This window comes from Ostrinia furnacalis, unplaced genomic scaffold (assembly GCF_004193835.3).
Source record: "Ostrinia furnacalis isolate ACB-3 unplaced genomic scaffold, ASM419383v2 OfSCF1534, whole genome shotgun sequence".
NCBI classification, from domain to species: domain Eukaryota; kingdom Metazoa; phylum Arthropoda; class Insecta; order Lepidoptera; family Crambidae; genus Ostrinia; species Ostrinia furnacalis.
In genome coordinates this window covers 561,898-589,583 of record NW_021131773.1, presented here as the reverse complement: position 1 = coordinate 589,583, position 27,686 = coordinate 561,898, and the positions used below count along the sequence as shown (strand labels likewise).

Below are 27,686 nucleotides of genomic sequence, written 5' to 3'. Positions count from 1 at the left end.
GCATATACTTAGATGACCCACGCTGAACTGTCCCACCAAACTCAATGACAGGGGGGCGCTACCATCGTTCAACTATATGGTTTCCAACATGGCAAAAATCGGAACCAGCGATCCGGTATTGACGGTGGCGCCCCACTGTCAATGTCATCGACAGGACAGTCCAGTATTTTGGAACTATACCACACATTTTTAGATTAGGTGACATTATGGCTGGTTTTAGAGTCACGCTGACGCACGATGACCGTCAGCGCTGACAGCCGAAATGTATGAAGCGTCGGCGCCGAGCGATCAGCGTCACTCAGGAACGTTTTCTTCAATGAGGGCTATCGTTTTACGTCGTTGAACGATGGTAGCGCCCCCCTGTCATTGAGTTTGGCGGGACAGTTCAGCGTGGGTCATCTATACTCATTATGAAGGTAATAAAAAAATAAAAAGCCATGTAATATCAGTAAACTTTATTGTTCCTACAAAAGCGCCGCGTACGAGCCGAACAGCTGCGAATGTTCGCGCGAATGTTGCTCGCCGCGCAGCTTCAGTACCTGCACTTCGCCGCTTGGTGTCACTAGTGCCTGTAAAAAAGAAATTAATATTATCTATTTACAAAAATAATAATAATTTATACTTCTGCAAAACCTAGACCTAAACAAACGCCCGAAATACACAAACATTACTATGAGGTCTCACAGTGCGCGTGGACGCACAGGGTGACACACAAACCAATCACAGAGCTAATTCAACGCTGTGCGTTCGATTTTCTGCTTAACAAGCATCGTTTGTGAATACGGACGTAAGACTAATTTTAACTTTAAGGCTGCAAAAATTCATAAATTCATTTTATTTTTGCAAGCAGGCTTTTAAAAAGCACTTTTACATGTCCCAGTATTAATCCTACCACTGCTTCGGGACAATAAATGGGCCAGTGCTGAGAAGAAGCAGCGCAAGAAACTCAGTCATTATTGTCAGCCTCTTTTTCAAGGGTTTGTGAGTTGCATCATGTTAACTTTACGTAACTATAATTATTATATTATGGTGTTTTTGTATGGAGTTTGACAGACTTGACGTTTGTCATAGTTAGCTAAAGTAAGATGATGCAACCCAGAGTAAGCATTTGTATAGTAACAGACATTAGATACGTACCTAGTCTTACTATTCAAAAGTTTAGGCGATCGCTATCGTTTCTTTGTATTCCATCATTCTGACTATCGTAAAAAACTTGCAATGTCACCATTAATAAGTACAATATTTTACCTTAATACCTATTCACGATGACAGTTATTTATTTATTGATGACATCATCATTTCAGCCACAAGACCTCCACTGCTGAACATAGGCCTCCCCCAATGATTGCCACATCGCCCGGTTGGTAGCGGCCTGCATCCAGCGCCTTCCTGCTACGTTTATGAGGTCGTCGGTCCACCTTGTGGGTGTACCGTGTGGGTACAGATGATAAAAAAACTCGCTGGAATACAATTAACTCTCCCTCCCATTTACCGCACACCTCCCCTCGTTCGCCCTGTCCAGAGGGCTGAAGTGTGAGTTTACATAAAACGTCCTCTAGTAAGCGCGTTAAAAAAATTTACAAACATTTTAGTTCTCGAAAGTTTCCGCTAGGGGCGCTGTACAATCCGTCATACATTTAATGTAATTTTTTACGCGTGACGACATTTGATTTAACCTCACACTCAGCCCTCAGAGCGTCGATGAAATGTGACGCCATTGCTGTCAGGTGCGCAGTTCTCGACCAGGTTGTAGATTAATAATCACTTAGATGATAAATTACCTACCTAGGTATAATAAAATAATTTTCGACGACTCGACATGACAACGCACAATTATTTGCTTGGCCACGATGACTGGCCATTATCAAGTTACCTTGAGAACTCGCACGGTCAACATGATACGAGTAAATGGACAACATTGAATACTCAAACAAATATACGAACATTATTCATTATTATCTCATCTTGGTCACTGGTACAAGCTGAGTCGATCTCTTTTATTTAATAATTTAAGTAGGCTGTACCTAACACTAATATTATAATTATAAAGTTTTAATTTTAACTAATAAAACGTTTGGATTTTTGTGCAATAAACAAATAAAACTTGGCATTTTTTCTTAGTCAGCATACCTTTACATTAAATAGGCCCATCATGATGACTTTCCCGAAAAACTAAAAAAAAAACCCCGAGTTTCTTGCGCTGATTGAGGTTGAGGGAAGTGTCTTTGGTAGGCACCTCCCGAAAAACTCCCACAAAAATCCCTATCATAAGCTTCGTCGTCTCAGCACTGATGCACAAACTGATGGGTCCACATTTTGCAGAAAATATATGACATTCTAGGTAGTGAAGGTTCAAGAAAGCATCTTGATGTGGACAGCGCAGGACCAGTTGTTATGGAGATCCTTACAGGAGGCCTTTGTCTAGCAGTGGACGTCCTTTAGTTTAAAACGACACGCTATGGTTATTGACTAGTAGGAGCAGCAAAGATACCTACTCTCCCGAAAAACTCCAAAAAGCGCTTCCTAAAACTCTGAAAATAATTACTTTTTATTTACCAGAGCCCCATGTCACCCGGCCTCAGCTGTGTGCGAACGCGACAGGTAGCTTGGGGTCATTGGACGAAATTCTACGTGCTCGGCGACCGGACTGAAGATGCGGGCAACGCAGGATCTATACTTAGGAAGATCCTTGGGGGAGGCCTTTGTCCTGCAGAGGGCGTCCTTTGGCTGAAACGACACACTTATGTATTTGACTCACCAGGGCTCCATGTCCTCCCGCCATGGCACCAGCAGCGCCATCGACCGCGACTTCAGCTCGGATGTCGCTGCGCGTGAGCTCCCACGCCAGCAGCGCGCCGCAGCGCAGCGCAGCGGACATGCAGCACGGGTTCACACGGGACCAGAGTCGCTGTACTAGGCCAGAAGACCCTTGGAGTCCTGGGATAGAGTCGCTATCTAACCGGGTCATAATACCCTGGGAAAGAGTTGCCATTGAACCGGGCCGGATAATCCCAAAGAGTCTAAACTAGCAGACATATTTTGTCCCGGTGGTGAAACAACATTGATAGATATTTGCTCGAAACACACAAAAAACACTGCCTGTGTTTCTTACGCTGCTTCTCTTCCTTCTTACCCTAGTTTTTGTCCCGAAACAGTGGTAGTAAAACCCTATTTGCAAAAAAATTACATTCTAGATAGTGAAGGTTGAAGGAAGTAGCTAAAGTCTGGTCGCCGAGCACGTAGAATTTCGTCCAATGACCCCAAGCTACCTGTCGCGTTCGCACACTCACTGCTGTCGCCCGTCGCACAGTCGCGACAGCGACGCGAGCGATAAGGATGGGTAGCTTGGGGTCATTGGACGAAATTCTACGTGCTCGGCGATATGCCATACTTAGGAATATTCTTGGTGGGGGCCTGTGTCCAGCAGCGGGCTTCCTTTGGCTGAAACGACACACTTATGTATTTGACTCACCAGAGCCCCGTGTCCTCCCGCCATGGCACTAGCAGCGTCATCTACCGCCAGCATCCGTCGTGGAGATACTTGGTGATTGGTTTGGTCCAGCAGTGGACGTCTTTTCTTTGTAATCAAGTGACTTTCTTCTACCAGAGCCCCGTGTCCTCCCGCCATGGCACTAGCAGCGCCATCGACCGCGCCTTCAGCTCGGATGTCGCTGCGCGTGAGCTCCCACGCCAGCAGCGCGCCGCAGCGCAGCGCAGCGAACATGCAGCACGGATTCACCAGTACTAATAGAGTTTCTAAGAATGGGTGTAATATCTAAACCTTCCTTATTAATCTTGATTAAAACCGCAGTTAAAAAATCTGTTGTGTAATTTAAATGATCCAAGCGTACTTTACTACGTAAGACGGAGCGACTTTTATACTATCTAGAGAAGTTCCTCGCAGCACCATCACTCTTCGCGTAGATATCGAGGCGATTAAGGGGGATTACTAATGTTTGGCCAAAAAACGTTTCCCAAATTATCACATCGCAAACAACGTTTCGCAAATTTTCATTTGGCAAATTCTCATTTGGCAAAACAACTTATTGCAAACTTTTAATTCGCAAATGTCGTTTTTGGCATATTATTGTTTAGCAAATTATCTTTTGGCAAAGTATGTTTTGCCAAATGTTTCATTTGGCAAAAATATTTCACGATAAACTATTTACAAAACAATTTGATTGGTGCATAGAATGGAATACAAATTAGCTTGTGGTTATTATTTTGTTTAATCCTTCAAGGCCCGCGAATCTAGACACAATAGAATCAATTGTTATGGCATTAATGTATGCCGTCTGGGACTTTAAAGGTTAATGGGTAGTTAATATAATTTTTTTTCTAAAAAAATTTTCATATTTCATTCTTTTTATCGAAATTTCTAAATGATTCATTAACAATAGAGATGATTCTAGCGCTCGGCGGCCGCTACCGCGGCACGCTTCGCTCGCCTTCGCGCATTAAGGGTCACTGTTCTAACCTAACCTACTATTTTCTACAATACCTACTTTTTGCAACCATACTATTTTTAGCAATCTCTCTGTTTTACATAAAATTATTGTGAAAACCATGACCATGTGCCTTATGCTTTGATTAGTGGGTAACGGTGGGTACTCGTAAGTATGTGAAGTGTCAATTTGACCAAGCAAATTATTTGGGATATAATATTTGGCAAAATAAAACATTTGCTATATAAACATTTGCCAAGTAAAATTTGGCCAAATGTTAATTTGACCAAATGAATTAGTTGCGAAAAGTACAGTTGCTAAAAGTTTATTTGGGAAATGAAACTTTGGCGATAAGTTGTTTGCGAAGTGAAATTTGGCGAAAAGTAATTTGGCCAAACGGAAGGATACCNCACACTTACGTATTTGACTCACCAGAGCACCGTGTCCTCCCGCCATGGCACCAGCAGCGCCATCGACCGCGACTTCAGCCCGGATGTCGCTGCGCGTGAGCTCCCACGCCAGCAGCGCGCCGCAGCGCAGCGCAGCCCACATGCAGCACGGGTTCACACGGGACCAGAGCCGCTGTACTAGGCCAGAAGATTCTTGGAGTCCTGGGATAGAGTCGCTATCTAACCGGGTTAGAATACCCCGGGACAGAGTGGGGAGAACACACTACGACATGAATATTGGGTAGTCCAGTGTGACTAAAGTGGGCCAGAAGATCGCTAACTGTCTAAATGTTGCGCCCTGATGCTGGAGTTACAATAGAAAGAGCTTTCATAGAGACTCGTTTGAAAAATTCCCACAAAAAACTTTTTCTAAGAATATTGTGCCGCTTCTTCTCAGCACTGACTCTAAGCAGTGGCAGGGTTACGACTTTCTAGTGGAGGTTGAGGGAAGCGTCTTTGGTAGATACTTACTGGAAAAAATCTCACATGCAACCCTGAGTTTCTTGCGCTTCTTCCCAGCACTGGTTTGGTCCACTTATAGTCCCGAAGCAGTGTTATAAAAGGAGGCCTTTATCCAGCTATGGATGTCCTTTGGCTGAAACGACACACTTATTATGTAGGTATATGACTCACCAAAGCCCCGTGTCCTCCCGCCATGGCACTAGCAGCGTCATCTACCGCCAGCATCCGTCGTGGAGATACTTGGTGATTGGTTTGGTCCAGCAGTGGACGTCTATTCTTTGAATCCACCATGTTTCTTTAGTCTTACCAGAGCCCCATGTCCTCCCGCCATAGCACTAGCAGCGCCATCGACCGCGACTTCAGCTCGGATGTCGCTGCGCGTGAGCTCCCACGCCAGCAGCGCGCCGCAGCGCAGCGCAGCGGACATGCAGCCGGGTTCACAAGGGACCAGAGTCGCTGTACTAGGTCAGAAGACCCTTGGAGTCCTGGGATAGAGTCGCTATCTAACCGGGTCATAATACCCAGGGAAAGAGTTGCCATTGAACCGGGCCGGATAATCCCAAAGAGTCTAAACTAGCAGACATATTTTGTCCCGGTGGTGAAACAACATTGATAGAATATATTTCTCGAAACACTCACAAAAATCACAGCCTGGGTTTCTTACGCTGCTTCACTTCCTTCTTACCCTTGTTTTTGTCCCGAAACAGTGGTAATAAAAGCCTATTTGAAAAAAAAATACATTCTAGATAGTGAAGGTTGAAGGAAGTAGCTAAAGTCTGGTCGCCGAGCACGTAGAATTTCGTCCAATGACCCCAAGCTACCTGTCGCGTTCGCATATTCACTGCTGTCGCCCGTCGCACAGTCGCGACAGCGGACCAAACGATAAGGATGGGTAGCTTGGGGTCATTGGACGAAATTCTACGTGCTCGGCGATATGCCATACTTAGGAATATTCTTGGTGGGGGCCTGTGTCCAGCAGCGGGCTTCCTTTGGCTGAAACGACACACTTACGTATTTGACTCACCAGAGCCCCGTATCCTCCCGCCATAGCACTAGCAGCGCCATCGACCGCGCCTTCAGCTCGGATGTCGCTGCGCGTGAGCTCCCACGCCAGCAGCGCGCCGCAGCGCAGCGCAGCGGACATGCAGCACGGGTTCACACGGGACCAGAGCCGCTGTACTAGGCCAGAAGATTCTTGGAGTCCTGGGATAGAGTCGCCATCTAACCGGGTCATAATACCCCGGGAAAGAGTTGCCATTGAACCGGGCCGGATAATCCCAAAGAGACTAAACTAACGGACATATTTTGTCCCGGTGGTGAAAAAACATTGATAGTTATTTGCTCGAAACACACAAAAAACACTGCCTGGGTTTCTTACGCTGCTTCTCTACCTTTTTACCCTAGTTTTTGTCCCGAAACAGTGGTAGTAAAACCCTATTTGCAAAAAAATTACATTCTAGATAGTGAAGGTTGAAGGAAGTAGCTAAAGTCTGGTCGCCGAGCACGTAGAATTTCGTCCAATGACCCCAAGCTACCTGTCGCGTTCGCACACTCACTGCTGTCGCCCGTCGCACAGTCGCGACAGCGAATTATTGTGAAAACCATGACCATGTGCCTTATGCTTTGATTAGTGGGTAACGGTGGGTACTCGTAAGTATGTGAAGTGTCAATTTGACCAAGCAAATTATTTGGGATATAATATTTGGCAAAATAAAACATTTGCTATATAAACATTTGCCAAGTAAAATTTGGCCAAATGTTAATTTGACCAAATGAATTAGTTGCGAAAAGTACAGTTGCTAAAAGTTTATTTGGGAAATGAAACTTTGGCGATAAGTTGTTTGCGAAGTGAAATTTGGCGAAAAGTAATTTGGCCAAACGGAAGGATACCAGCAGCGTCATCTACCGCCAGCATCCGTCGTGGAGATACTTGGTGATTGGTTTGGTCCAGCAGTGGACGTCTTTTTCATTGAAATCAGGTGACTTTCATCTTACCAGAGCCCCGTGTCCTCCCGCCATGGCACTAGCAGCGCCATCGACCGCGACTTCAGCTCGGATGTCGCTGCGCGTGAGCTCCCACGCCAGCAGCGCGCCGCAGCGCAGCGCAGCGGACATGCAGCACGAGTTCACACGGGACCAGAGTACATATCGTAGCTGTCTCTAACGTATTCACAAACAATGCTTGCTTAAGTGAAGCAGCAAATCGAACGCACAGCGATGAATAGAGCTCTGTGATTGGTTCGTGTGTGACCCTGTGCGTCCACGCACACTGTGAGACCTCATAGTAATGTTTGTGAATACGGGCTACACTACAAAATACATCTAGTCCCTATGATGAAGTTAGAATAAGAACAACGTTTCTAGAAGACTCCGAGGTGTCTCTAAACTAGCAGATACATTTTGTCCTGATGCTGAAGTTATAGCAAATACATCTTCGGAAGATACCTAGTTACTCTTTCGAAAAACAAAAAACCTTGCTTGTGTTTTTTGCGCTACTTCTCAGCACTGACTCTAAGCAGTGGCAGGGTTACGACTTTCTAGTGGAGGTTGAGGAAAGCGACTTTGGTAGATACTGGAAAAAATCTCACATGCAACCCTGAGTTTCATGCGCTTCTTCCCAGCACTGGTTGGTCCACTTATAGTCCCGAAGCAGTGTTATAAAAGGAGGCCTCTATACAGCTGTGGATGTCCTTTGGCTGAAATTTCGCTCCGTGCGTGATTAAAACAGTTTACCTGGCTGGTAGTACCTGAAAATCTACAAATAAATGACTTTTATCTTACCAGAGCCCCGTGTCCTCCCGCCATGACACTAGCAGCGCCATCAACCGCGACTTCAGCTCGGATGTCGCTGCGCGTGAGCTCCCACGCCAGCAGCGCGCCGCAGCGCAGCGCAGCGAACATGCAGCACGGGTTCACACGGGACCAGTCGCTGTACTAGGCCAGAAGACCCTTGGAGTCCTGGGATAGAGTCGCTATCTAACCGGGTCATAATACCCTGGGAAAGAGTTGCCATTGAACCGGGCCGGATAATCCCAAAGAGTCTAAACTAGCAGACATATTTTGTCCCGGTGGTGAAACAACATTGATAGATATTTGCTCGAAACACACAAAAAACACTGCCTGTGTTTCTTACGCTGCTTCTCTTCCTTCTTACCCTAGTTTTTGTCCCGAAACAGTGGTAATAAAAGCCTATTTGCAAAAAAAAATACATTCTAGATAGTGAAGGTTTAAGGAAGTAGCTAAAGTCTGGTCGCCGAGCACGTAGAATTTCGTCCAATGACCCCAAGCTACCTGTCGCGTTCGCACACTCACTGCTGTCGCCCGTCGCACAGTCGCGACAGCGACGCGAGCGATAAGGATGGGTAGCTTGGGGTCATTGGACGAAATTCTACGTGCTCGGCGATATGCCATACTTAGGAATATTCTTGGTGGGGGCCTGTGTACAGCAGAGGGCGTCCTTTGGCTGAAACGACACACTTACGTATTTGACTCACCAGAGCCCCGTGTCCTCCCGCCATGGCACCAGCAGCGCCATCGACCGCGACTTCAGCTCGGATGTCGCTGCGCGTGAGCTCCCACGCCAGCAGCGCGCCGCAGCGCAGCGCAGCGAACATGCAGCACGGATTCACACGGGACCAGCTCACGGACTTCACGGCAATCTGCGTGGAAATATAATATAATAATAAATCTTTGGACAATTTCACACAGCGCCAGCTAGTCCCAAAGTAAGCAACTTAATGCTTGTGTTATGGGTGCTAGCTTAACGGATATACTACTTATATACTTTTTTTTTTAAATACATAAATATTATACATAGTCACACCCAGACCCGTCACAGAAATTAAAATTCATCATTTCAATTTCTTCAATATAGATTAATAAAGCCTAGATAGATAGCAAGCGCACGAAAAGTGAAGCTTCTTTTAGTTGACCATTCTGGTCCACTTCAAAATTGAAACTTTTTTGCTTTAATTAAATGTCTTATAAATAACAAATAATAATTTCATTAAGATAAATGCATAATAAAAATAAAAACCTTTTAATTTCCAAGCGGCAAGCGGAAGGTAGGGGTTCGATTTCCCGCCTTAGGCAGTTCAATTTTTTCAAGTTGTTTATTTAAAATTTTAACAACGTTTTGACAGTAATTACATAAGATTTGACAATAATGACAAGACTTTTGCCTCACTTTTCCCTCAATTGGATTGTTTTCACGGGAATATTAATTTGTACACTACAACAAACCTATACTTCTATATCTATACTAATATTATAAAGGCGAAAGTAACTCTGTCTTGCTTTCACGCCTAAACCACTGAACTGATTTTGATGTGGCATAGAGATAGTTTGAGTCCCGGGAAAGGACATAGGATAGTTTTCATCCCGGTTTTTGAATCAGGAACGCGCGTGATAAAGTTTTTCTTGAAAGACAAAATTCCATGCGGGCGAAGCCGCGGGCGGAAAGCTAGTATTATTATAAACAGTCACTCACTCCAGCTGAAGGCCTGAGGCTCATCGAAGGGTTCTCCGGCCTCACGGAGGCGCTGCCCAGGAACCGGCCCTTGTGGTCTGTGTGGTACTTCTCGCTTTCGGCTGATGGGGGACCATTCCTGTGGGAAAGGATAGAAGTATTGAATAGATAGAGATACTCTTTATTTAAGCAATTTTATCGCTGAGGATCGATTTCTTCGAGTTAACGCAGGGAAAAGGGAAAGGAGATTCTTTATAAAAAGACAATTTTCTTCAGTTTTTCTTTGAGATTTCGATATTGGTCTCTTAATACTGATAATTTATTCATCATCATCAGACTCCACTATAGAAGCTAATTGATCTTTCCGAATTTACAGAGACAAATGGATGATTTGTCCTATACCAGGCCTGTTCATCTCCGCGAGTTTACATCGAAAACAAAAGACGCACGATGGCCACCTACAGGATTACTATTGGACAAGGCCTCACATACGAGCGAGCATTAACTCACGCACGCGTATTCTTGTGTATGATGGAAAAAAATAAAGAAAATGGTGTACTAAATACTGTGCAGTATTTAACTGCCTAAATACACTCAGCGGCACGGAATTTGGCCCAAGCCTAAACACCCAGATATGAGCCCAAATAGGTGTAGTATACCTAAGTTTCGTGTGACATGTTAACAGAACATTTGTTTTTGTTAATTTAAGAGGCGTCTGTTTAACTTTTTTGACTCTAGAAACGCATTTCGTTGTTGGAGCGTAAAGAGTACGGGTAAGTTTAAATTCGATATTAAATGTTGTAAGGGTTTGGCGTTTTGTTTTTTGTTTTTAAATGAATCTTAGGAGTGCGACTTACGTTTTCTAGAGAACATACAAATTAGACGTTAGACTAATGGAGTAAAGTTCTATGGATCGATGATTGCAGAGTCACCTTAAGAGCTCCAGACGGCCGTGGTAGTGTATAGAGAAGGTGCGGAGAAGAGTTACTATGTAAACAGACAGTTTTCATAAAGAGTTTACTCCATTAGCCTTGCGTCCAATTTGCTTGTTCTCTACGAAACCTAAGTTGCACTTGGCGAAGGTATCGGAGAAGTTCTAGTCCTCGAACTGGTCTTCGAGTATGTAGGTTATATTCCTCCATTTTTCTTCTTATTGTGTGCTCACTGACATTCACTTGGCATGCTGTTTGTAAACGCTGGCGTATCTCTAACTTAGTGAGAACCCGATTTCTTGATATTGTAAGCACGATAATCGGGTCATCGCGCGCTGACATATACCTTTAATTCCCCACTTCTTGGTCTTCTTGTGTAAAGGGTGGTCTGGTCATGCCTTTTTAACGTGTATCTTAAGTTTGTACGTCATAAATTAAAAGTTTCAGCCATCTCCCGCTGCGTACTCCCTTGACTTCTAAGCAACACTATTTGAGCAAGTTGAGCTGGAGTAATGGGCATTATACTCAAATTATGGAAACGAGAATAACCCTAAGATTCATTTAAAAATAAAAAACAAAACGCCAAACGCTTACAACATTTAATATCGAATTTAAACTTCCCCGTACTCTTTACGCTCCAACAACGAAATGCGTTTCTAGAGTCAAAAAAGTTAAACAGACGCATTTTTTTATGAATATAGCCTCTTAAATTAACAAAAACAAATGTTCTGTTAACATGTCACACGAAACTTAGGTATACTACACCTATTTGGCCTCATATCTGGGTGTTACGGCTTGGGCCAAATTCCGTGCCGCTGAGTAACAAAGTGGAACAAAATGGTGCTTGACTCTTGAGACAAGCTAAATTACACCATATTGTTAATGACATTGAGCATACAATTTTTTGAATACCTTCGCGAAGTAAAACTTCTGTACCTACGTAGTACTTATTATTATTCTGTGCCTATACTCCCCACGCTAGCCAAGCGGTGTGGGTAGGCCTAATGATCGCATATTTGTCTCTTGGGAAGAGTGGAAATTGTCCTATTTCAGGGCACCTAGCGTGGTGGTACAGGTTCAGGACAACATATCAGCTGGTGCTGAGAACATATCAGAATATTTAATTACACTTACCGACAGTCCAGCGTAAGTAGAACCCTGGACTCCAGTATGGAGCACAGGTTGACAGTTCCAGAGTCAGTGGCCGCTAGGAAGTACGGCAGAGAGTGAGCCGAGACATCCAGGCAGGTCACTGATGACGTGTCAGCTGTGTGAAGCAAAAACACATTTTTTTAGACTGGCAACACTAAAGGAAACTGGTCTATTCCCGCCTCTTGGTCCCACCGCTGCAACTCCTGTGTAGCCAGGATCTACAGCTCGACCGCCAATAAAAACCCAACCAATAAAGGCCAAGTTTGTCCGCGTCAAATAGTTCGAAGTGGCCAAAAAGTTGACAACACAACTTTATTCCAATAACAATTATTGTAACAAAGACGTGTTAGTAACTAACTTTCTGACCTCCATGGGGAACACGAACTATTTGACACAACCGTGTGACGTAAAAATTATAGAAAAGTCAACGTAACTTGAAAATACCACAATACTTACTAGCAACACTGAACCTGTTGACCTTGAAGACTCCAGCCGTTTTCGTGCAGCACAAAACCTCCCCTCTATTTTTGGCCACCAAATAATAATCTCTCTCCTGCACTCTCATTATTTTCAAGTCGCTACACACGATCCCCGTCTCCCAGTTGCTTTGTGGTAGAAAATTATTTACACTGGCAGCACTGGCCGGCCTGTCACTTTTGACAGCTGACTTTTGGCGGGAAATCTGCTTTTTTTCTTTCCTCCTGACTGACGTTCGCCGTTTCGCCGCGTTTAGGTTAAAAGATGGCACGAATGTATTTTCAGGAGAATTTGGCCGTGGCATGTCAATGTGGTCCATCAGTAAGACGTTTTGGTTCATTTCTAGTCTGATTTTCGACCAGAACGCTTTGCCCATGTCTGTGGAGGTTCTAATTTTCTCTTGGATTATGAACCAAATTGTAAGGATGCCTATGCGTTGAAGTGAGCAGACCTGCGCAAAAATTTAATAATATTATTACCTAACTAGCTTTACGCCCGCGGCTTCGCCCGCGTGGAATTTTGTCTGTCACAGAAAAACAATATCGCACGCGTATTTGCTCACCGTTTAGACCTACCCTGGACTACGACAAACATTTTAAAACCAAAATCAGCTCAATCGGCTCAGCCGTTCTCGAGTTTTAATCAGACTAACGAAAATCAATTCATTTTTATTTATAAAATAATAGAAGATATAGAAGATGTAAAAACGAATTATTACTTTTAAACAAAACAGCCTCTCCAAATCATCTGGCCAGCGTGGGCACTTTCCACAATCTTCCATTTCATCACGTCATCCATTTCAGCGACATGACGTCCACTGCTGAACATAGGCCTCCCTCAAAGATTTCTACATCATTCTATTGGTTCGTTCGTTCGTTCGTTCGTTCGTTTCAGCCAAATGACGTCCACTGCTGGACAAAGGCCTCCTCCAAAGTTTTCCACAATGCACGGTCCTGCGCTGCCCGCATCCAGGCTCTTCCCGCGACCTTTACGAGATCGTCGGTCCACCTAGTAGGAGACTATTGGTAGTTAGTCTATTGGTAGATGAATAATAAATAAACATCTTTGGACCATTTACCAGAGGCAAACAGGAGAATGACCTAAAAAAGCTACCAACCGGGCAACATGGAAAGCATTGGGGAAGGCCTATGTTCAGCAGTGGACGTCTTATAAGGGAGAATTTGGCTTACACTCCCCTGACATTTTCCTCGTTAATCGCATTATTACTTACATAGTGTACTATGGGTCGCACTTCCAGCTACCTATTTCAGGTCATGTCGTCTCGTTCTATCACAAAGAATCGCCATTTGATGAGAACGAGAGAAAAAACGTAAATGGGTGGCTGGAACTGTGGTCCACTGTACATTTATTCAAATCTCACCTGTCCCAAGACCTTCCTCCTTCCATCGTGGCTGACGCCCTTGCCGTCAATCTCCAGCCCTACCACGCTGTCAGCCGAGTCGCCTTTTTGTATGTGATCCGCGCTACTAGTAAACGCACAAGCTTGCAGAGCGCATTGGGGAATCACCTGTGAATTTAAAATTAACCTCAATGTTAAAGGTGTTTTGGTCTATAATCCATTGCGAATATGTTTTACGCGTTAGGCCCGATTCGACCAAACTTTTATCCGAGATTAACTCCTGGTAAAGCCTGGTCCGTGAGCACGTAGAATTTTGTCCAGTGACCCCAAGCTACCCATCCTTATCGCTCGCGCGTAATTATATTGCTGTCGCGGCTGTGCGAGGGGCGCCCGCAGTGAGTGTGCGAGCGTTGAATGTATAACTGGCACATTGACAGTTTCAGTATGGAAAATATTATGTCAAAACTGACGATTTATTCTGAGATTAATATTTACTCTTGTTTGGTCAAATCCACCCTTAATCGTAGAGCTGATGGCCGCTAATGCAGAAAAGTTCTCGAGTGGCAACCACAGGCCGGAAGACGGGTGTGTAGTGTGGGCAGGCCTCCCATTATGTGGACCGACGATCTGGTAAAGGTCGCGGGAAGTACCTGGATGCGGGCGGCGCAGGACCGGTCGTTGTAGAAATCCTTGGGGGAGGCCTTTGTCCAGCAGTGGACGTCATTTGGCTGAAACAAAAGTTTTAAACTAATGAAAATACTTACTGAATCATAACCGACATGACTGTTTTGGAGATTCCACTCCCTGTCCAACTCGATCTGTGTCATTTCTTTCCTCTCAATTTCTACCAAATTGGTAGATTTTTTGGCGTTGGCAACATCGGGACACCACATCGGTCTCTCTGATAGATCCCAAAGGTGTATTGAGCTAAAAATTAAAATATATTGAAACCAGTACATTTTCGAATTCTTAACAAAATCTTTCTTCAGGTCAACTCAGTGAGTGTCTAAGGCATTGGTTCCCAAACTTATTTGAGACGCGCTCCCCCTCCTCCAGTCAAGATTATTGATATTGGTCGTATCGAACAGTCTGGAATGCATTTTCTCAGCGGTCGGTGATATTGACATAATATTATGACGTGACAGGGCATACAAATCTGAAGTCTCGCTAACGTCTCAAAATGCCTTGCCGCTCCCATTCCTCTGTGACAGAGTAAGTTAAGCCCCAGACCTATAGACAGTAGCGGTGTAAGGGGGGGGCGGTGGGGGCGGTCCGCTCCGGGTGCCAAGCATCAGGGGGTGACAAAAGTCGCGCAATGAGGGCTATCGTTTTTATACTTAACAGTTGGCACCCCTGGCGATTGACAGGACCTTACTCTACAGTGGCGCCATCTTGATGAGTGCAAATGCGATAGTCCTCCTACCACTTTCGCGCTCACCAGTTGGCGCCACTGTCTTCGCTACTAGCAAGTGACAGGACCTTACTCTACAGTGGCGCCAACTGGTGAGCGCTAAAACGATAGCCCTCATTAGTACTCACTGACGCATCTGCATGGCAAGGACGTTCGTGATTTCATGACGGGGGAGTGCCATTCTGGGATGCTTTAGGCTATAATTTATATTATGACTGGGGTGCCGCCCCGGGTGCCAACCACCTATGCTACGCCGCCACTGTCTATAGTTAAATATCCTTGGATTGAGTCTGAACTTCTTTATATTGCTTTCTTCGGAAACCAAAGAAACATATTTGCAAGAAACGTACCCATCTTCCAAAGCAGCGACAAATATACCATCCGTGTTCCCTTTAAATCTGCCTACACTTATATTGTCTATAGCTACGAGAACTTTCACTGGATCGCTCTTCAGTATGCTTATATCCCATAGACACACAACACATTTCTGCTCAAGTATATTGGGACATTTGCTATGTACAGTCAGTAATAAATTGCTTTTAGAGTCCGAAAATATTACGTCCGTAATCTTCATCATCTTCAAAAAGGAATTTTTCTCTTCGGTAATGTTTTTTGTAGACAAAGAAATGTAACCTTCGCTGAACGGATATTTTGTAGTCTTAACTAACTCAGTGCTGTTTGAATTACCAGTATTTTGGCTTAAAATATTACTTATCCTACTTTCCACTTTCTTGAGAAATTTACTCAATTTTCCACTGTTAAATTCTTTGTTTTTCAGTTTGTTTTTGTAACTTTCGTATGGAAACATTTCCGCGGAACCGGCGCCATCTTTTTGTTCGAAATACATTCTTAGCGGATTCGCTTTATAATTTTCATCCAAATTAATCGCATTGTTAATATCAACATCCATTGGATTATTTAACAAAATTGTAAACTTAGATAAATAATCTTCAGTACTATGACTGTATTTTCTAGTTTTATTACTTGTTTTCAAATAAATATCGTGTTTTGAAAATTCGACAGGATGTTGCGTCCATTTTTCTTCTATTAAAATCTCTTCAGTTTGCACCTCTTCAGTGATACCATCTTCGAACGTTTGAACTGCTGTCTGCACGTAGTTAGACCGTCCAAATGTTGCCATGTACAAATCGTAGGGGATCGGTTTCATTTCGAAGAGGGAGTATGACATTTCGTGCAGTGTTACCATGCTGAGAATATCTTTAGCGCGCTGTTTCAGTCTTTCAAATATTTTCCTTTTTCGTTTGTTCTCTTTTGCTTTTGTGAAGTCTATGAAAAGTGGCCTGAAAGTAAGCGAAAAGTAAAACTGTTAATTTATTGTTTATTGCACTAACGGCATGACAATTTTCAAGTAGTGATGTCAGGCTACAGCAGTCTCGATCGTCTTGCCCACTTCCGTGCTTGATCGTCTGAAACCTTTAGGTAAGGATACAAGTAACCTACTCCAGTGTTTGTTCGTTAAAAATGTGTTCCCGGTATTTCTTTTTAAAAGTGTACAATGTTTGCAGACGACGTAATGGCGGTGGCAAGTCATTCCAGCACTTGGAGGCGGCAAACCTGAAGCTACCCCGGAAGGCAACGGTTCGGTGCGGCGGAAGAACGAGAGTGCTGCTGGAGCGACGGGTCTTGTGCGAGTGGAATTCCCTTGTCCAAACTAATTTATCTTGTAGATAAGTCGTAGTGTTGTTTTTCATCATACCAAAAAGCAGTGTCGCGAAGTGCAACGCCCTGCGTGAGTTCATTTTTAATATTTTAGCATTAGTTAAATAAGGCTTAACGTGTGTTCTCGGCGGGATTGAAAAACAAAAACGGGCGCATGCATTTTGCACATTTTGCAAAATATCATCTGCATACCTCTCAAACACTTCAGTGTGAACAGTCTTGATGCTGGACCCCGAACTCATCTCCTGGAAGCCCTCATCAGTGAGGGAGCTTCGGACGTCCAGCTCCGAATCTTCGAGGATGTCCTGCATGACCGTGGGTTTGCCTTTGTTGGCCGATCGGGCGTCGCGGAGGTCGAAGTTACCTGGAAAAATGCAAATAGGCTTTCAAAAAGTGCTTTTACACGTCGCAGTATTGCTTTAACGTTATCACTGCTTCGGGACAGTAAATGGGTCAGTGCTGAGAAGAAGCAGCACAAGAAACTCAGTCGCCATTGGTTATGTTATTTTGTACTCACCACTTGGCACCAATGGACTGTGATTTTTGATGATGAAGAGCTTTACGAGGTTCGTATTATAGTTACAAAACCTCTATCAAAAAAGTCCACTGACCCAAATTAGTTACAAATAGATATATACGCGACTTTATTATTTATGCTAAAGCCCGGTCTGTGAGCACGTAGAATTTTGTCCAATGACCCCAAGCTACCCATCCTTATCGCTCGCGCTTAATATTGCTGTTGCGACTGTGCGACGGGAGCCCGCAGTGAGTGTGCGAGCGCGACAAGAATATAATTGCGCGCGAGCGATAAGGACGGGTAGCTTGGGGTCATTGGACTAAATTCTACGTGATCACAGACCAGACTAAACCAGACTAACAAATATTTTTCGAGTTACTAACTAACCTGAATCTAGCATTTTTTCCTCGTCCCTTCCTTCTTTAATCCCCGTGTCTTCTTCGCTCTGTTCCCCACGATTCTTCATTTCATATTCTCCATCATCACCTTCCACCAATACAGCCTTATTCCTATCAGCATTCGGTTCATTTTCCACCTCCCCCGTACTAAGATCTTCGGTATCATGCTCTGTGTTGTCCGAAGGCGATTCGTGGTCCGATTCGAAGTCAGATTCATAACTTTCGAAGTCGTCTTCGTAATCTACTTCGTCTTCGCTCTCTTTGGGTTCTTTGGGTTTCTCGATTTGATATGCCTTTAAAAAAGGGATAAATTAGTATTATGAAGTGACACATACCTGATCTGATGTCTCGCTGACGTTTGGACGTCACAAAATGCGTTTGGACGTCACAAAATAAATTTTATAAAATCCGATTTGTATGAAAATAAAAATAATTAAAATGAAGATATCAATTTTCTGACTTCACCATACCATTTATATGCCCATGTTAACATGGGCTAGTGTCGGCTCATATACCCATTTACCTAACACCCTGTATAGAAGAAGATAGACGTTTCACTAAGTATTTTTCAACCGACTTCAAAAAAGGAGGAGGTTCTCAATTCGACCCGTATGTTTTTTTTTTTCTATGTTTGTTACGCGATAACTCCGCCAATTATGAACCGATTTGAACAAATCTTTTTTCTGCATATAGGTAATACCTCAAGGGTGGTCCCATTTAAATTTAATAATAGAAAAAACAACCCCCAGGGGTGGAAAATTGGGGATGAACTTTTTTATACGCAATATCTCCGCCGATTATAAATCACCTAGCAGTGCCCGCGACTTCGTCCGCGTGGACTAATGACTTTGGGTAGGCACTTTTAATAATTTAGTCTAATTATTTTACAAAGGCCTATGTTCAGCAGTGGACGTCCTATGGCTGAAATGATGATGATGATGATGATGATTTTACAAATAACTTTTGCCCGCGACTTCGTCCGTGTAGAAGTCGAAAAAGTTCTCATAGGATTTTTAAATGGTTTTTAACGTTATTATCTAAATGTTTGAATACTATTTGATCGTTTAAACACAGTGAATGATTCAATTACATAAAATTTTAATGATACTTTTCACGGCTTCGCTCTCATGAATGTTAACGACCGTCAAAAGCACGTCGATAGATGGCGGTCACTAATTTAGACTTTGATTTGCTCGTTTTAACACAGTGAATTATTCAATTACATAAAATATCTATAATGACTAAATTTTAAATATTATGAACAGTTCTATAAATGTAATATTTAGTTCCTAATTAGGACTAATGATACGTTTCACGGCTTCGCTCTCATGAATGTTTACGACCGCAAAAGCACGTCGATAGATGGCGTTTTTAAGGATATTTCTCACCTCTTAACTATTTATTGAAATTTAGTTTGTCACATATCGTCATAAATTGTAGCCTATATATTAGCCTGGGTTATAAATAATAATACTGTAAAGTTTCAACAAAATCCGTTTATTAGTTTTTGCGTGAAAGAGGAACAAACATCCAGACATCCAGACAAAAAGGTTACAGTGAGCCAACCATAAAAGATAGACATATGCTGTAGCGGACTTTTTTGTAGAACTTTTAAAGGGGAAAATCCTATCATACATAATTTATGCGAAACTTTAACCGTTTACGCAGCGTCAGCTCTCAAAAGGAAAAAAATCACTGATTTGAAACATTCTTCATTGGTGCTCCGCTCCTAGTGGTCTTAGCGTGATGATATATAGCCTAAAGCCTTCAGGGATTAACGGACTATCCAACACAAAAAGAATTTTTCAAATTGGTCCAGTAGTTCCTGAGATTAGCGCGTTCAACCAAATAAACAAACTGTGATTAATAAATTGCGCCACTACAAACCGTACCAACAGATGGCGCTGTTACGATCTTACTATGGCAAACTCCACCGCGCATACAATCCTGCATCGCGGTGACGAAGTTTTTTACCCTGCCCAGTATATATAGACAAACCAAGATTGTGTAAATTAAATGCTTTAACTCCTTATGGTGGTTGAGCGTCATGTTCCACTACTTCAGCTTTATAATATTAGTATAGAAGTATAGATATAGAAGTATAGATATAGATTTGAACGATTATTTTTTGTTGAATAGGTATTATCAAAAGGGTGGTTTCATGCGAATTTGAAGAAAATATTTCACCCCCAAGGGTGGAAAATTGGGGATGAACTTTTTTATACCCAATATTTTCAATTTTTAGTTTTTTTTTGCATTCACGCATTTGAAGTCGGTTTTATTTTTTTTTAAAGTTAATTATTATGCATAACAAGGTGGGTATTTGACCACAATCGCAATATAGAAAATTATGTAGGTTTTTTAAGTTACCTTAGGTTTATCCCCTTCCAAGTCCACAAAGAACGCCTTCGGCTTTGCAGCGAGCTTCTTCGAAAGGTTCATCATTTCTGCATTATTGTCCACCGATTCAGGAGTCAGCACCTTTACTTCACTATCATTCAACGTCCGTGTCTTAGTTCTTTGCCGTGCAACCTCTTTGGTGTCTTCATTTTTTATTTTTTCTGCATCCTCTACCTTTTTTCTTTCTTTTTTTTCTTCAAGGTGTCTTTTTTCTTTTGTTTTTTCTACATTTCTTCTGTCTTTTGTTTCTGTTGCTATCCTATCATCGTTATTTAGTTTTTTCTTAGCAATCGGCGAGTTTACAGTCACGTTAACAAATGGTAAATCTCTAGCAGTTCTCGGCGTTGCATGCCTTGATGCACTGGATACTTTTTGGTCAGTTTTTACTAGAGAAGTACTACTTCTTTTCGCGCTAATCTGACTTATAGAAGAAGAAGAAGATTTTAACTGGTCTCTCATTGGAGACACATTGCTTGTAGTAGTAGAACCTGCTTTTTTAGGCGCTTTGACTAATTGCGCGCTGTTTTTCTTCTTTTGAGCGTAAATGTCGGCCGTTGAAGATTTTTGTATGTAATTCCGAGGCGTAGAAACGCTATAGACGCTTTTCTTCAGTTTTTCTTCTTGAGGTTTCTTTGATAATGGAGTAATATCGTCTTTGGAGGTTTTATCTTTGGGCTTCGGTTTGCTGTCTGTTTTGCGCAGCGTAGTCTGCATTTTAAGAGAAAGCTGAAAAATAAAATACGTAGGTAATGTAAATGACCTTAGATTAGTTGGACCGACGACTTATCTAGCTTGCCCTTTGAAGCAGAACTCTTATTTCAGTTTAGACAAACACATTGATTAAACATTATGCTTGTAATTAAGTATAGAAGTTTAAGAACCATTGCTCTAACGAGTTTTACATGCATGTAATACAAGAACGTAGGAGTACCTACATATTCGTCTTGTTATTGATTGAACATTCGTGCTTTCATTCGATCAAATCGTTAACAAATTAATTTACCTAATGCTTCATAACACTTGGTCATGTAAACATTTTAAATACGTTGATATTTTTTGAATAAACGCTCAGCGACATGTAGCTTACTTACGCCCGTATTCACAAACATTACTATGAGGTCTCACAGAGCGCGTGGACGCACATGGTGACACATGAACCAATCACAAAGCTCTATTCAACGCTGCTGTGCGTTCGATTTGCTGCTTCACTTAACCAAGCATAGTTTGTGAATAGGTACGGGCGTTAGTTAGCAGGATATAAATTACTCGTCGTAATATCGGGCTTCGTGATCGTCCAATAACAGTTTGACTTTCCCCCGGGACAAACTGAACCTTCACTGGTTGGTTTATTGGCGGTCAAGCTGTAGATCCTGGCTACACAGGAGTTGCAGCGGTAGGAACGAGAGGTGGGAATAATCCCGTAAACCCTTAAGAAGGAACTGAAGGTACCGTGTTATATGAACGCTTGACCCTGTATAAAACGTAACAGCCACTCACAGATAGTAAAAACGAAGTAGAGTCATAACAACAACACAACATTTAAGTATTTAAGAACGATCAATAAGTCATTAGTGGACTTAGTAGTCACCTGAGTCATAATTATCTAGGTTCTAAAAACACTGAAATACTAAGTAGGGGAAAGTAGTACGAGTTGATCCCCTGGGGTAAGATGATCCTTTGCGATTGTGCTGAAACCACTAACGTTATTTAGTTTCTTTCACTGGTAAAACATAGCTCTGGACACCTCCCCGCCTCAGTCAAATCGTACTTAATGGTGGCGTGAGCGATACATCGAATTTGACAAGAAAAAAGATAAATTGTGTACTTTTCATCTAAAATAGGCATGACTTTGAGCTTATGTTACTTTTATTCAAACAATGTTAAATGTAATTACTGTTGTCTTTAGGCTTTCTATTATGTTTTATTTTAATATTTTGGCCATAAAAACNCGCATCTCTCTCACCAGATGCTGTGCATCGTCACATGCCGAATAATACAAGATTGCCGTTAAACCGAACACCAGCAACCAATCACAGCGTTCTATTCGGTTAACGTCAGTCGTGCTCCGGCCATTGGGGAGGTGAGATAGGTCGATCGTCGCTCCGCGAAAAAAATACGTAACTTTTTGTGATTATCCATAGACATGCCGTCGCTTGCTTGAACAATATTTTCTACCTCTAAAATTTAACCAATTTAATTGAAACTTAGGCCATTGAAAACTTAACATGTTAGACTTATTTGTGTAGTATTCGACTTGAACCGTTAAATTCAAATTTAAGGATAATTCATAAAAAACAAAAATTTTCGTCACCTTCGTGGCATCACCTTCGTGGTGTTTTATACACGAAGGTGATTTTAGGCCACGAAAGTGATTTCTTGCTTTGGTTTATTTTAAAATATAGTGACTGGTGTTTATGTTTTTACAATATTTTAACAATTAATAAATTATACGTGGTAAGTAGAGTTCACGTACACAGTACATCAATAAAAAAAATAAGGGCGGCCTCGTATTTTTGTTGTCTGTCTCTCTGTATGACTGTATGTATGTCTGTATATGTGACTGTGTAGGTATCTGTTTGTAAGATCAATTTAATCTGAAGTTTGAGTTAAAAGTTGTACATTAAAAATACGAGGCCCTCTGGCCTCAATAAAAATATATATTTTTGTTGAGGGACTGATAATCCTTTTTTTGCTTCTTCAGCATTTCAGAATGCCACCAGTGTCACCCTTAAAACCAATTGCGTAGAATCTTGTAACTTTGTAGGTGACGTTATCGGTAAAATTTTATCTGCACTCTGTATTAATTTTAACTGTGGAAACTTTGCTGATTTCTGTCCTATTTTTTTGTGTGATTATTTGTCTGTATATCAAAATTGTTTGTTTCCCTAATATAAATAAATAAAATAAAATAAAAATAAAATCTTGTTTTTAAGTAGGTACCTATTTATAGTATGTTATTGCTATTTATCTATGAAAATAAGACTAAATATATGTTTTATAAACACTTAAGAGTCATTTACAGTAGTAAAGTTTGAAAAAATTATTGCTGTGACGTACAGAATCACTTTCGTGGCATCAAAAAATTCAAAACGTTAAAGCTTCCAAAAGAGACTCACTATTTGACTGATTTACTGAGAATACAATCTTTACATCAAGCGCTACAATTTTTGTTTACAAAAAGTTGAAATAAGTTAGAAATAAAATTTGCCACGAAGGTGACGATGAGAACCATAGCGATGAGAAATACCCTTGTATCAGCATTGGCTACTGGCAGTATATCAAGGGGTTCGCGTATCGATGGCTCCTACGTATACTGGCGTAAGTGAAAAAAGTAAATTTTACAGGAGAGCCATTTTAGTGGCCAGAACCATATTTTTGGGTCATATCTTCTGACCTACTAAAACGAATTTAATGAAATTTCACATTTAGCCTTAACATGTAATGCTTTTGCTACTGCTATTATAAATTTTTATATTTTTCTTATAACTATATTTTGAGATTTTACGCATTGCCCTTTTACGTCGTCACATTTCTATAATTTCATGTATAGATATTGTTCAACGTAAAGAGACTTAAATGACAACGTAAATATAATATTTTAAGCGATTACTCTCTTTATTTATGCATGTAATTATTTTAATTGTTATCATGTGCTATATCAATAATAAATCAGTTAGAAAAAGTTGTTTAATGTATCGTTATTACGTTTTAACGCAAATACGCCCATATACTGTGCTCGAGATTTAGTTAGGTCTTTTAACATAATATGTCATATTTTTAAAAATTATAAATAACTTGAAAAAATCTAACTGCCTAAGGCGGGAATTGAACCCACGATGCCTTAGGCAGTTACATTTTTTCAAGTTATTTATAATTTTCAAATTAGTTTGAGATGCAACTCTTAACGCTAAAAATTAAATAACTACANTCTGGTTTTGAGTATAAGGAAAGTTAGATAGATAAATATACTAGTATTAATCGTATTTATTTTTGGTTTACCTCGAAAAATATGTATTTTACAGCGATTCCCGCTTAAGGGGATCATCTCGTACTACTTTCCCCTAGTTACTACACTCGACAGCAAATAAATCACACCACCCACGACGCGAACTTTAAAGATTTTCTTTTGACACAATAATGGTGCCCCAACAATATTGGTGTTATTTGAAAGCCCAATAAATATCCTTAAAGAAAAACACATTTAATTTCTTAATAAATGATTAACATATAGGCCATAAATGTGACTTGAAAAAAGACCTCACTTTGGGCTCACCTCTGAGATCAATTATCTACACCAAATTTTATGGTTATAAAACCAAATATGTAATGATCACACGTGTCCTCTTTAACAGATGGATAGCGATTAATCCCAACTTAACAGTTTTATAGCCATAAAAGTTGGCTCAAGCGTAACTATCTATTTTTTGAAGAAGTGACTCTGGATCCTTCTAAAGAAACATTTTTGGGGTAAAAACCTTTCCTATAATGAAATGAAGTTTAGAACTAGGCTTTTGAATGGTACCAATATTGGTGTGAAGTGGGGATGCATACGTTTGATAGTGCTTGTCGCGGGTGGTGCGATTTATTTGCTGTCGAGTGTAGTTATGTAAAAAGTACGGTAGTTAGGTGTGGTCGTAGTAAGTAAAAAACATACATACAGCCGAACATATAACCTCCTTTTTTGAAGTCTGTTAAAAAGTAAACTACAACAAAATAAGTATTTTTTATTTGCGGCGTAAGAGTCACTGGGATGGGAACCACTAGACAGAATTATGTTTACGATCCATCCCCGTGGACTCTCTCTAGCTAGTCTCTATTGGTTGTGGTTCGAGACTTTTACGTTAAGTACGAAAGTAGGTAGAATTTGAAAAGACCCAGAGGTCCCGAGTTCCGAGTCCCAGACTCCCAGTGGGGGTAAAAAAGATTAAATCAGTGCATCAGATGGACAAGGCGAAAGCATACGCCATACAACAAATGTTCAGTATAGGATTCAAATTGATGATATTATCATTATTACTGAGCTTTTTTTAGGATAGCTGCCAAAGCCACGATGACCCAAACTTCATGTTTCACCAACATTCTATCCGATATTGGGAGCATACGCTGACAAACTTTCAGCTTTTATAAAATGACGTAGGTCTGGTGTTCACCAGCTCTTAGTCTTAGATATTGATGACTCTTTTGCTTGAGTTTCAGCAAAGATTATGGCACTTTAAGTATACCTACTGAAACCTCACGCGTAGGTACCTCTGGAATAGGTAGCATTGGCGTAATGGTTATTTTTCTGGGGGTAGCTGGGACCCTCGCCCTGGCAGCGGGGGGATTAGGGTCATAGGGTATAAAGTATGAAGATTTACTATGTCTATCATTTTCTGGGGGACAATGGACCATACTGGACCATTCTAGGGTGGGTACGGCCCACCCGGCCCCCGCTATAGGTATACGCGCAGTTAAGGCTGGTTTTAGTGTCACGCGGAACGTCCGGTGCGGACCCGCTCCGCACGGCCAATCTGTATAAACTTCTAGGGAGCGTTTTAGAGTAATGCGGTCCGGAGGAACCGCTCTCGCTCCCTAGCAGTTCATACAGATCGGCTGTGCGGAGCGATCCGCACTGACAGCCCGCGTGACACTAAAACCAGCCTAATCGGTGTAGGTAGGCAAAAAAAGTTATTTACCTACGTAAACAATAAAGTTAATTATTGTTAAATGCAATTTTTAAGATAAAAGCGAAAAAGATAAGAACGTAAGACTTACCTCGATACAAACTTTGTTATGAAATTCTTAACACATACTTTCAGACGTTCCCCTTTGCACAACGAAAAATTATTAGTTATTCATAATTTTCCCACACCTTGACACACTTTTCAGTGGGTCACTTCATCACTTATTTTTAATCAGTAGAAAATGTATCACAAATTGCTAAAACTAAATTTGCACTTATTTTTACTATGTTTCATAGAAAAACAGTAATAATTTGGTAATAAAACTATTTTTTAAATACCTATTACGTGCGTTCTTTCTTTGCTTTCGCGTGACAAACTATTGTATACTAACCCGTTGCTATGGTTACCGTTTTGTCATTTCCAGTGTTTACGTCATTTCCATGGTTTTCGTTTTGTGTTGGTAAAATGGTAATTTTTAAGTTTGTTATGTTGGCACTACGAACAGGGTAGATTGAACGAATACCGCTCTTTTGGTGGTAAAAAAGTTGTCCTAATTTTCTAACATGAAACCATGTTAACCAACCTACTATTCACAATAACTCTTGTGAATTCAGTCATATTAAAATTTCAATGATTTTTTTAAATGAAAAGCAGGCTGGCTTTCATTTTATTTGCTAATTTATAAGTTTTTTATTTCAAACCTTTCAAAAACAAAGCAAGTGTTGTCAAAAACAAACGTGGTTCCGTCCATAATTTATAAACTGTAGAAAAAGCGTTAATAAATGTAGTAACGACAACGCATTAAAAGTCCAAAAAATAACAACGTACCTAATCCAATCCAAGACTTCCAGACTAGGAAGACGAGCTCTCTATGAGAGAAACGCGTCATTGAATGAACTGACAAAAAGATAAAAAAACGTTATCATGTATCGACGTCATTTTAGAAGGCGTATCTCATTGTGAGTCAATAAACTATCAACATTACAAAAAAAATGCTGTATTAAACTTCCTTTTTTAAAAATTGGATAATCAAATACGCCTATGTAATGTAACGGTAGCGACGAAACGAAGGACAATCCAATTTAAAACTCTCTACGTAACCCTGAAATGAGGTGATAGCTAAAAATAGATCGGCAAATACGTCAGATTCACGGTTACTTTGCCTCCAAGACTGCTCAGAGGGCTTAGTGTGAGTTTACATTACTAGTGAGCGCGTAAAAAATGACATTAAATGTATGACGGATTGTACAGCGCCCCTAGCGGAAACTTTCAAGAGTTAATATTTTCATAATTTTTTTTACGCGCTCACTAGTGAGGACGTTTGATATAAACTTACTTACACTAAGCCCTGTGAGTGACCCGTAAAAAGTAGGGTGGATTAGGTACTTCAATATTAGCCTTTGACCGCGGCTTCGCCCACTGAATTTCAGTTCGTCACAAAAAACGATTATTACCTTTAAGAAGAACTTTATTCCGTACCTGCGACTTCGTTCATACTACCACAAATTAGATAATAGTAGCATACTACGCGTGAAAATCGTGTGAATATTTTTTCCCATTTTTACAAAAATTTTCATCGATGCTCTGCTCCTATTGGTTGTATCAGATAAATGGGCTTTCAGCACATTTTTTTTTCAAATCCGACGAGATTTTTCCAATACTATTACCAGACTAGAAATAGCAGTTTTTACATTTAGTTTTGAAAAACAAAAAAGCATCGCGGTCTTTCTACTCCATTATTTTGCGGTATAATTTGGAAAATAACAAGAATACATGAGTTTTATCAGCAATAATTTTATTTTAAATATGTTAAGTAAATATAAGTAGTTAAGTGCTTGAACTTGTGACTCAAAGTGAAAAATAACTTACTCT

The 27,686-nt window shown here is 41.2% G+C and overlaps 1 protein-coding gene across 1 annotated transcript; it reads right to left on the bottom strand.

Annotated features, from left to right (window-relative positions):
• Positions 1-440: 440 nt before the first annotated feature.
• Positions 441-26,164, bottom strand: LOC114353030 (uncharacterized). The gene is made up of 18 exons (XM_028304838.1): positions 25,906-26,164; positions 20,122-20,877; positions 17,741-18,044; positions 17,029-17,200; positions 15,507-16,457; positions 14,510-14,672; positions 13,767-13,913; positions 12,365-12,836; positions 11,891-12,023; positions 9,846-9,963; positions 8,851-9,015; positions 8,225-8,351; positions 6,368-6,559; positions 5,664-5,812; positions 4,865-5,117; positions 3,473-3,744; positions 2,759-2,974; positions 441-569 (listed from the first exon to the last, which is right to left on the bottom strand). Exons 2-18 carry the CDS (start codon positions 20,863-20,865, stop codon positions 465-467), a joined length of 4,683 nt encoding a protein of 1,560 aa, XP_028160639.1. The 5' UTR covers positions 20,866-20,877; positions 25,906-26,164; the 3' UTR covers positions 441-464.
• Positions 26,165-27,686: the final 1,522 nt, after the last annotated feature.